This window comes from Schistocerca americana, chromosome 2 (genome assembly GCF_021461395.2).
Source record: "Schistocerca americana isolate TAMUIC-IGC-003095 chromosome 2, iqSchAmer2.1, whole genome shotgun sequence".
Lineage (NCBI taxonomy): Eukaryota > Metazoa > Arthropoda > Insecta > Orthoptera > Acrididae > Schistocerca > Schistocerca americana.
Window position 1 is genome coordinate 305,257,885 of NC_060120.1, and position 12,360 is coordinate 305,270,244.

General features: G+C 40.1%; 1 protein-coding gene across 5 annotated transcripts in view; it reads right to left on the minus strand.

Annotated features, from left to right (window-relative positions):
- The window catches only part of LOC124590946, a 278,651-nt gene that overhangs the window by 167,670 nt on the left and 98,621 nt on the right, over positions 1-12,360 (minus strand). For all 5 annotated transcript variants that reach the window (XM_047131688.1, XM_047131689.1, XM_047131690.1 and 2 more), the window contains 2 exons: positions 4,832-4,998; positions 4,516-4,600 (listed from right to left, as the gene is read on the minus strand). In XM_047131688.1, coding sequence (XP_046987644.1) covers positions 4,516-4,600; positions 4,832-4,998 — 252 coding nt within the window. The remainder of the gene's footprint in view (positions 1-4,515; positions 4,601-4,831; positions 4,999-12,360) is intronic.

The window sequence follows — 12,360 nt, forward strand, 5'->3', positions numbered from 1 at the left end:
AGGCAAATTTCTTTAGCAAACTGACAAAAATAACTTCATTGTTCTCCAAAGCGATTAATACATAGCTGTCAGAAAAGTGGAAATACCTCCCCCCCTTCCAGCCCCACCCCCCTCCCTCGGGCGTTTGAGATACGTCAAAAATTTAAAAAGTCAAATTTTAAAAAATATCTTCATTTTGTAGCTCACATCTTTCTGAAGAGCCTGATACATAAAACATATATGTTCGAGGAAATGTAAGACATGTTATTTGGTGTTAAGTGTGCCAGAGTGCACTGCCACCCCTCTTCACACAGCATTCTTCTATCGCACGTCACTGTATTTCGCTCCGTGAGATTGAAACGTGTATATTTTGTACTGGATGCCATCAAACGATATTCAGGACAGTGGAAATTAAAATGTCCTGTGGTACCTCTCCTGCTCCCAGTCGGCCGGTTTGACATCCTGCCCCTCCCCCCCCTCCCCCCCCCCCCTTAAAAAAAAAAACCCTCACAATTCATACTGGATGGGATTATTTGTAATCGGGAGAACAAGAACTCTTCAGAAAATTTGCAGTCTTTATTGCCTGCTAGCTAATAACTTTCTGTTTTGGGTGACATTAAATTAAATATAGGATACATACAACCAGTAAAGACAAGACACAAGCAATATAGTACATATTTCTTCAATCTTAGCTGCTAGCACTGTTTTCTCTCTAATCTTGCTACAGCTTCACATAGCATGCTTTCCTTTCTGAGACAGAATCTATTATCTCATCAAAGTTCGTCAAACATTTTGCTATATGAAAACTCGAAATATCGTTGTCTAATACTGCGTAAGCTGTTAATACAAATAGTACCCAACACTGGTGTGGTTTCTCGATCTGATTAGGTCTATTTTGTCACAGTCTGCTAAATAAAACAAAATAGGCCTTTCTAACACTGCAGAAATTTTAACACACACCAAATAAACGAGACTGTTTTCACACAAATGGTCATTTTTTATAACACGTCAGAATATAATTCACGAAGACCAGCATAAAATGCCTATTAGGCCTACTACAAGCAAAAAGCTTTATGTTAGAAAATAGTTTCACATCTCATTCATACGTTCCAGTTTCTCGAACATGAAATCGAAAAGTAGTAGTACAAAATTTTAATATAAATTTGGAATCGTCATATACTTCCCTAATTTGTGTGATGTCCCTGTTTCCTCTCCTTCCTCGTTCTAACAAAAAATCACGTCATGACTAATCCTGGAACTATTCCTGCCTTAGTCAAAACTTATTCGCCGGTTAACTTCACTAACCCTGCCACAATCACAGGTTTAGTTATCCCTGATTATTCTCCGGTTAGGCGTTGTTATGTTCATACAAACCATTTTCCGCACTACTTCCAGAACAGAACTTAAGCGGCTGCTAGACAGGGACTGTACAACTGGCCCTTACTAGTGTAGCGATCTGGTCAAAAATTTTCTGACAAACTTTCATTTTCCTGGATACACCGAGAAGATAATACGTAATCTTTCTTACCTGTTATTCCTGTTAGTCATTTATTTCCACTCTAGTAGTCTGAATCTATGGATTTCCTTAGTAATTATAACAACGCTGATCATTCGCAAATCCAAACAACCACATAATCAAACAGCGATTGACGTTCACTCGTTCGGCTTTACTCCACTCAGCTTGTATAGCCCGGTCCCCTTTTGCCTGCAGGAAAGTTTATTTCTAGATGCGGCGAGGATTCCCCTGACAGAGATATCACATACACTATGCACCCATTCTAAAATCAACTTCTCATTTTTTTTTATCATGGGACCAAATTGCTGATGTCATCGGTCCCTAGACTTACACACTACTTAATCTAACTTATGCTAAGGACAACACATACACCCCATGCCCGAGGGAGGAAATCAACTTACAGAGTGCTGCGACTGCTTACACAGCAGCAGCCACATATCTGTAGCCAGAAAACGGGAGAAGGTACTACTCATATGCCACTCAAATGTGCATGCACATGAGCCCGCTCGTAACTGCTAAAATGAATCTAATGTAAACAGTTGTGATGTCACACTCATCGGAGGCAATTTGTTGTTATGAAGCATTGCATAGTCTTCCAAAAGTCTTTGACACATTTTGCTGTAGGCAAACACTTGTATGAGCACTGTGTTTTGTTGTTGTATATGGCACATTTCCTTTGCAATTCATGTTTTATTTATTTATTTTTTTGTTCACGTTTTATTGTTGCAGTATTATTCTGCAGTAGCGGGATACAGTAATATCCTTTGTTAGAGTATTGATTCTTACCAGTCAAAACTACAAAAATTTAACTGAAAACTAAAACAACGAAAAATTCCCGGAATTCTAAAAAATTCCCGGGTTTTTCCCAGTTTTCTCCCGGATGAAAAAATTCCCAGGTTTTTCCCAGATCTCCCGGTTGTCCCGGGTCATATACACCCTGAGTGATCATGCCAGCTACTGGATATTTATATGGAGGGTGTGATGATGTCGATGTGGAGTCCCAGGTTTCCTGACGGTGTGAAGGAATGTCTAGCATCAGCAAAAATGCTGGCTTGACCCATTCCAATGATACTGTTAGTGGTTTGTTGTTGCACATTGCTTGCCATTGTGTTTGACAACTTGGAAAGATCCAGAATATGGCAGTTGTAATGGTGGGCACACTGCATGTGTTCTTTGCTTGACAAGCAGTGATGTTTTAAGGTTTTTGTGGACTATAACTTTTTGGTTTCCATGGCAGGATGCTGGCAAAAGGCGTAGCTTACAGATTTGGCTCTTGGCTCATTGCAGTAAAAATGGTAGTACTGATTCAGTGAGCAGCTGTAGTGATGAAATAAACTCCAACAGCATGTATAGTCTCCCCATAAACAATTTCCACTGTCACTGCTCCACTGACAGGTTTGAGGGCTGTGGGGATACCAGTAAAACCAGTGGCAGTGTGGCAGTCCAGCTGTTCTTGTGGCACATAAGCACTGCTTTTAATCTCATATGCCACCAATCTACATGCTATTGCTTACATATGGTGGTGTTTCAATCAACATAGCTACAATAGTTTGAGGAACAGTGTTGAGTCAAATTGCCATCCTTGATCCGTAGGGACACAAGCTGGATAGCTATAATGGAAAATCCTATGGTTCTTGCTGTTGTTTCCTCTGAGATGTCACTGACAGGTGTCACCTCCACCAAACAAGTCTTTCAATTAACAGCCATAAATATATATCGCGATAAGCCTCTGATGATGGAAAGAGGCCCATGGGGTCAATAGGTGTCTGGGAGAAATGGCCTGTTGCCTCTGGAAAGTCTTCCACTGGCTCATGTGTATTGCTACCAACTTTGCACTATTGACATGCTACACATTTTCTGGTAACAGTCCTTTTCAGTACTGAAACACTCAAATTTCTCCATAATTACTTTTGTAAGTACTTTTGCCCTAAGATGGGTAAGGTTATGAACACTGTCAAATACTGCTTTACATAGCATTACGGTAAAAATGCTCTGGACAATGTTCAAGACACATCAGGTCAAATAACGTCGTCAGTACCTATTAACTGTATTAGTCTGAGGTGGAGGACAGTTGAATTGCTTTGTAAATACTCCTACTGCTGCCTGTCTATGGATTTCACTGAACTGATTGTAATTTATCATACAAAAGATGGTTGCCATCCTGGAGAAAGGAAAAAAAAACAGTAACTGCATTTTCTGCTCTTCTTATACGTCTTATGTCTGCTGTAAACTAACCAATGACCTTAGTCGTATGAATCCTGTAACACCATTTACTCTTTGACTTTTGAATTTCATCATATTTTGAAAATGCTTTTATTGGTTGATATGTTCTACATTATATTTTTCAACAGAATGAATACAATGCTTATACAATATTCAATGAGTTTAATATATACTTCCATACTCATGCTATAAATGCAAATGTAACTCTGTTACTTTTTCATGACTAAACCACTGAACCGATTTTGATGAAATTTGGTGTGAAGAGTTTGTATCGTCAGGAAGAACACAGTCTACTTTAGAAAAATATAATGAAAACATAACAAATAAATAAAAATTCCACCCTAAGAGGGTGAAATAGGGAATGGAATATAGTTTTCTATATCAGTGAACATAAACCATACTAAAAAAATTATTAAATTTGTTGAATAATGTATAGCTTTTCAACAGCACAATGCCTAGATGCGTCTTGCCCAAGCCCCACTGCACCACACACCACTCACGCAGCAGCGACACTGCGTGTGCCACGTCACTGTGGGTTGGGGGCGGAGGGGCACACACATCACGAGCTATGCTTACCTGAGCAGGCAGACACCTGAGGGGCAACTGACATTATTGCACATAACCCCCCCCCCCCCCCCACACACACACACACACACACACACACACACACACACACACACACACACATGCACATGCACATGCACGTGAGAGAGAGAGAGAGAGAGAGAGAGAGAGAGAGAGAGAGAGAGAGAGAGAATGAATTGTTTTAAGGGATGGGAGAAGTTTTAATTGCTTACCCCTGTAAGAGACTTCAGCCTGTTGAGTGCAAATTTAAGCAGGCTGCAAAATCTGTCCAGGCTCAATTGCTTCATTGCAGCAGACCTAAAATGAAAATGAAATGCTATAACAAGTCAAGACACAACATGATAGTGACCAGAAGATAATTTACTTGCAACAATTATTTTAATTCAAAGGCTGAATGTTTACTATATGTGTGCATTTGATAAAGGAAAAACAGTATTTATTATTGTCAGCAATATCTAGTACTACAGTTTTTGTTTTGTACAGCATCAAGTATCACTTCCTCATAAATATTTTAATTAACATGCTCACCTGGTATCTACATTTTCTGCATGCATAATGGTTGCACACTCAGGACACATCCATGCAATACCAGGAACAGTTTCCATTTGAGCACAACGCAAGTGGAATGAGCGAGGACATGTGTGGCAAATCAGAACAACTCCTTCTTTATGGCATGTCCAACAATACTTATCTTTCTGGAAAGCCAATAGAAAATATGAAAAACACACAGTGAAAGTATAAATCTTAAACACTTTCTTACAGATGCACACTATAAAATGGCACTAGTTAACATATTGCATAATGTGTACCATTTACTAAGAAGCACTGAGAATAATTTCTGTATCTGGACCGAGGGAAAGGGAAAAATTGCACATAATACATTCCTTGACCCTGGACAGTAATACTTCAGTTAACACATGTTGAATAAATAAAGATATGGTCATTCTCTGCTTCTATCTACCCCCTTATTGGGGATCAGATGACAATCTCCTAACAGCTAATTATTTTTTGTATCTCTTGTAATTTTAATACACAAAAAATCAACTGATATTAGGAACCACTGTGAAATGAGTTTGGCACTGGGAATTGTAGACTTTGTTCTAAAAGAAGGTGAAACAAAATTCAAAATTATATATGAAAATGAGCTAGCATAACTAGCACGATTCAAAAAGAATATTTCAGTATTTGATCATCCAAACGGAATAACATACACGGGAAACATCAGGAGTACAAAGTTTTACATAAATTCAATAAAGTGCACCTACTGCAGGACAACCCAATCACACTCATAAAAAAAATACTGAAAAGATAGTCATGCAAAAAGACCCAAACTCACCAAAATTATTTACGCCAATTTTAGGAGACCAAGGCGGAAGGACAAAGGACTCTCAAAACATCTGACACTTGCAGTGAACACTGCACTCTTCGTGTAATATGCAACTGTTGTTGGAGTCTTCAATCCAAAGACTGATTTAATGCAACTCTCCACGTTAACCTATTCTGTGCAAGTCTCTTCATCTCTGTATAAGTATTGCAACATACACCAATTTTAACCTCCATATTGTAGTCAAGCTGTGTCTCACTTTAGAATTTTTACATCCCACGTTTCCCACCATCAACAAACTGGCAACTCCTTTATGCAGTATTTTCTCCTCAATCTGAATCAGTACTACTTCATTAGTTACCATATCTACTGATCTAATCTCCAAAATTATCCTAAAGCATCACATTTCAACATACTAACCTCTTCTTGTCTCAAATGCTTACATCCACATTTCACTTCTGTGCAAGGCTCCAATCCAAATAAATACTTACTGGAAACAATCCTTATAATTTAAATTTATAGTCAATGTTATGAAATTCCTCTTTTTCATTAATGCTTTTCTTGCTATTGCCAGTGTCCAGTTCATTTTCCCTCTAGTTCAGCCACTGTCAGTTACTTTGCTGTTCACATCTCCTACTATTATTGTGTCTTTTCCTAATCTTTTCCTTCACTATCACCTCATTTAATTAAACTGCATTTGATTAATCTTATATTACTTTTCGCAATGTTCATCTTATAACCTCTTCTCAAGACATTGTGCATTATGTTCAACTGCTCTTTCAGATTCTCTGCCACCTAAGACAAAATTACAATGTCATTGGAAAACCTTGAATTTTTTATTTCATCTCCTTGAACTTAAATTACCTCCCCAAACTCCTCTGTTTTTCTTTACTTCTTGCTCAATGTACAAATTGAATAATATGACAGATAAGCTACAACCCTGTTTCACTTCCTTCCTTTCAGGTGCTTCAGCTCCTATAACAGCAGTCGGGTTTCTGTAAAAGTTGTAGATAACCTTTCACTTCTGGTATTTTACCCCTGTTTTCTTCAGAATTTCAAGAGTGTATTCCAGTTAACATTGTCAAAAGCTTCCTCTAAAGCAATAAACACTTAAAATATTAAGTTTGCCTTTCTTTGCTGTCCCACGTTCTCCTACATTCCTCTGGGGCCCAACTGACCTTCTCGAAGATTTGTTTGTATTAGTTTTCTCATTTTCTGTAAATAAACTGAGTTTGTATTTTGCAACTGTGACTTATTTAACAGATGGGTCAGTAATCTGCACAACTGACTACACCTGCCTTCTTTGGAATCTGGATTATTTGTCCTTTAAGTCTGAGGGCATTTCACCTGTCTCATATCTTGCTATCAGGTGAAATAGGTTTGTCATGGCTGGTTCTCCAATGGATCTCAGTGATCACGTGGTTTGTCCACAAAGTAATGCAGCACATTTTTTCTTCTTCATCAATTCTTTATTAAACATAATGAGAATTACACACACAAAAGGATGGTGTTTTATCTACATACCCTATTTTTCCATGCAATCTCCATTCTGTTCTATGACCTTCCTTCAGCACAAAACAAAGGTGTGTATGCCCTGTCGGTACCAACCCTTGTCCTGGTGGCAGAGCTAGAGCTTCACTGTGTGAATCACCTGCTCATCATTCTCAAAATATCTTCCACATAATGTGCCAGTCCTCATGAATGACATCAGCTCGCTGCAACATGTCAGATGTGACAGCCATGGATGGTCTCCCAGACTGCTGCAAATTGTAGAGCTCTGTCGAATTGCTTTCTGATGACCTCACCCTACGTGCCCAGTGACTAACAGTGCTTCTGTTGACAGCAGATGACTTTGGACAAGCATTTGTGAATATTCCCCACAGTTTCTTTCTCTGCAATGAGAAATTCAATGACGGCATGTTGCTTGTAACATACATCACCTACAGACGCCATTTTGAAACTGTCCTGCAGCTACCCTATTTGTCGGAAGTGACGGAGACTTGGCATTCTCACTCAGGAGACTTCAAATAATAATACATAATGTTTCACATTTGTAGCTTTGTTTTTGGCTGAGAAAAACATGCGGTGCATTAGTTTCTGGGCAACACTCGTACAGGTGAGTTTCATCTACTCCCAGAGCTTGTTTCAGCTCAGAATTTTCAGTGCTCCCTCAAATTCGTCTTGCAGTATCTTATCTCCCATCTCACCTTCCTCTTCCCTTTCTATAATACTGTCATCAAGTTCATTTCCAGTGTACATTCTTTCTCTACATTGCTACTACCTTACAGCCTTCCCCTCTTTGCTTAGTACTGATTTGCCTTTTGCTCTCTTGAAATTCATAGAGATGCCTCTCTTTTCTCCAAAGGTCTGTTTACTCTTCCTATAGGTGGAATTTCTCTCTCTCATAATCATACATGCTTACACAGCTTTGTACTTCTCCTCTAACCATTCCAGCTTAATCATTCTGCACTGCTGTCAATCTTATTTTTTGGTTCTTCTTTGCTCAGTGATTTACCATATTTTAATATTTCCTCCCTTCGAAACTGCCAGTCGCGTCTAATTTTTTCAGTTGATCCAGGTCTCCTCCATTTTCTATCCCTCTGCAACTTCTTGAGTTGTAATTTGCAGTTCATGTTCAAACTCCACGTCTGCTTCTAAAAATATCTGGCAGTTTAAAAATCAGGTTTCTAAACCTCTGACATTCCATTATATAAACTGTATGAAACTTTCCAGGAGTCTTCTGGTTCCTTCCATGAATACAATCTTGTTTCATGTTTTCTAAACCAAGTAACTGGAATGATTAAATTTTGCTGTATGTAAAATTTTACCATGCTGCTTCCCCTTTCAATCCTTCCCTCATCCCCAATTCTCCAACAATTTTCCTTCCTTTTCCTACAATCAATCTCCCATCACAATTTTCTTTTCATCTCTGTTAACTATTTGATCAATTTCTTTACGTTTATTGTGCATTCTTTCAGTCTCTTCATTTACAGAGCTGCAAGGCACATAAACTTGTACTATGTAATGGGTGTACTTAATATCCATCTAGGCTATGATAATGAGTTCACTTTGCTGTTGATAACAGCTTACCTGCATTCCTATTTTCTTATTCAGTACTAGACTCTTATTTGATTAGGTAACCCTGTACTTGGCTGACCAGAAGTTCTGTCCATCCTCCCACTGCACTTCACTACAAAACTATGTCTAAATCACAATCCACAAGCCTGCTAATGGCGTGTGGAGGAGGGTATTTCTTATACCACTAATTGATCCCCCCCTCCCCACCCCCAAACCTTTCTCCACTCACAAATACTGCATGGAAAGAATAATTGTCGGTAAGCCTCTGTATGGGCTCTAATTTCTCGAATTTTCTTGTTGTGGTCATTATGCAGGATATACAGGGTGTTACAAAAAGGTATGGCCAAACTTTCAGGAAACATTCCTCACACACAAAGAAAGAAAATATGTTATGTGGACATGTGTCCGGAAACGCTTACTTTCCATGTTAGAGCTCATTTTATTACTTCTCTTCAAATCACATTAATCATGGAATGGAAACACACAGCAACAGAATGTACCAGCGTGACTTCAAACACTTTGTTACAGGAAATGTTCAAAACGTCCTCCGTTAGCGAGGATACATGCATCCACCCTCTGTCGCATGGAATCCCTGATGCTCTGATGCAGCCCTGGAGAATGGCGTATTGTATCACAGCCGTCCACAATACGAGCACGAAGAGTCTCTACATTTGGTACCGGGGTTGCGTAGACAAGAGCTTTCAAATGCCCCCATAAATGAAAATCAAGAGGGTTGAGGTCAGGAGAGCGTGGAGGCCATGGAATTGGTCCGCCTCTACCAATCCATCGGTCACCGAATCTGTTGTTGAGAAGCGTACGAACACTTCGACTGAAATGTGCAGGACCTCCATCGTGCGTGAACCACATGTTGTGTCGTACTTGTAAAGGCACATGTTCTAGCAGCAAAGGTAGAGTATCCCGTATGAAATCATGATAAACATGCTCCATTGAGCGTAGGTGGAAGAACGTGGGGCCCAATCAAGACATCACGAACAATGCCTGCCAAAACGTTCACAGAAAATCTGTGTTGATGACGTGATTGCTCAATTGCGTGCGGATTCTCGTCAGCCCACACATGTTTAGTGTGAAAATTTACAATTTGATCACGTTGGAATGAAGCCTCATCCGTAAAGAGAACATTTACACTGAAATGAGGATTGACACATTGTTGGATGAACCATTCGCAGAAAAGTACCCGTGGAGGCCAATCAGCTGCTGATAGTGCCTGCACATGCTGTGCATGGTACGGAAACAACTGGTTCTCCCGTAGCACTCTCCATACAGTGACGTGGTCAACGTTACCTTGTACAGCAGCAACTTCTCTGAGGCTGACATTAGGGTTATCGTCAACTGCACGAAGAATTGCCTCGTCCATTGCAGGTGTCCTCGTCGTTCTAGGTCTTCCCCAGTCGCGAGTCATAGGCTGGAATGTTCCGTGCTCCCTAAGACGCCGATCAAATTGCTTCGAACGTATTCCTGTCGGGACACCTTCGTTCTGGAAATCTGTCTCGATACAAACTTACCGCGCCACGGCTATTGCCCCGTGCTAATCCATACATCAAATGGGCATCTGACAACTCAGCATTTGTAAACATTGCACGACTGCAAAACCACATTCGTGACGAACACTAACCTGTTCATGCTACATACTGATGTGCTTGATGCTAGTACTGTAGAGCAATGAGTCGCATGTCAACACAAGCACCGAAGTCAACATTACCTTCCTTCAATTGGGCCAACTGGCGGTGAATCGAGGAAGTACAGTACATACTGACAAAACTAAAATGAGCTCTAACATGGAAATTAAGCGTTTCCGGACACATGTCCACATAACATTTTTTCTTTATTTGTGTGAGGAATGTTTCCTGAAAGTTTGGCTGTACCTTTTTGTAACACCCTGTATGTGGGAGTAACTAATATGTCGTCCAACTCTTTCCAGAAAGTGCTTTCTTTAAATTTCACCTATAATCCTCTCCATGATGAACAATGCCTTTCTTGTAATGTTTGCCAATAGAGTCTGTTGGTAATCTTGGTAATACTCTCACAATAACCAAGTGATCCCGTGATGAAACATGCCCTTCTTTGTTGGATCTTCTCTCTCTCTCTCTCTCTCTCTCTCTCTCTCTCTCTCTCTCTCTCTCTCTCTCTCCCCCCCCCCCCCCCCCCCCCTGTCCCCCCTCTCTCACTCAACCTATCCATTTCTCTCTTTAAATTTTCTAATGTAACTGCCCGACTGGCAGATGATCTATAAAATATATTAGACAGAACTCTGTCAAGTGTGACACACATGGTTAAGGATACTAATGTCACAAAACAAATGTCAAGGCAAACAACTTGGATGAAGCAACAACATACTACAACTTAGTAGAACAACATTACACTCCATTGCACAAATACCTGGGAAACCCAGACAAATGTTATCATTCAGTAAGTGAGCAACTGGAAATGATGCAAAAACAAAAAAAGAAATGGAAAGATACTGGAGCTTAGAATTTTACATGACCAGTGATCTCTTTTACCATCCAAAGAGAAATCTCTTTAATTCCTGTGCCAATTCCTGGATTTTAACACAAAAACTGGAAAACAGAATCAGAGTAAAACAGTAAAGGAGAATGCTGATTGAATGAAGCCATTTTAAGATGGAAACTATGGAAAGCTAAAAAAAGCAAATTGTACAGGATTTATCCAGAAATTTATTGATAGGATAGGTTCAATACCTTCAAATTCTTTTAAAGTATTACCCTTCTGCATCAATACATTACTGCCAGTGTGATTTCCATATGCCACAAAATTTCTGGAACTCATCAATGGGAATGCTCTTCACGAAAGCCATTGAAGTAGTTTTGAGACAGTTTCTACAAAGTGTGGAACTCAAGACAACCAAATGTTGATGGCCTGGCCTTAGGGTACGAACTCATGGTGCACTACCACCTTTGCATTTTGCATAAAAGAGAAAGAGAGGGTGGGGGGTGGAGAAAGAGAGAAAGCAAGAGGGAGGGAAGGAGAGAGAGAGAGAGAGAGAGAGAGAGAGAGAGAGAGAGAGTGACGGAGAGGGGGGGGGAAGAGAGAGGGAGGGAGGGGGAGAGAGAGAGAGAGAGAGAGAGAGTCTGACGGAGAGGGGGGGAAGAGAGAGGGAGGGAGGGGGAGAGAGAGAGAGAGAGAGAGAGAGAGAGAGAGAGAGAGAGAAAGGGGAGGGGCGCATGGACTTCATGCGGGACCTGCTTCTGCAAGCCACCTCCTGGCATTGCAGTGACATTGTTAGTCATTCTGCACTCTTGTCTCTTTCACTCTGGATAGTACTAAATACCCTGACTCGTTCTCAGAGATCTTGTTACCCATGAAATTGGGATCATCTTCACAGAGTTGTCAGAGTTCTTAACACACTGTGGTCAAAATTCATGGCACAAGTGTTGTACGAATCTTCTGCATGGCCAAGTCTACCAATACAATCTCATGAACAATCGTTTTCGGCAAGTCCAATAATTCTCACATCAAGCAAACACTCATTCAACGTTCTGAATTCAGTAATTGATGCATATGAGTCACGTGATGTTGACAGGTATTCTGTGCAGGCCTCATCAGCGACTTCCTCTCAGTCTTCTCTCAACATCTTATGCCACCTGTTCGACTATAATGTGTAAGGGCAATAATCCCT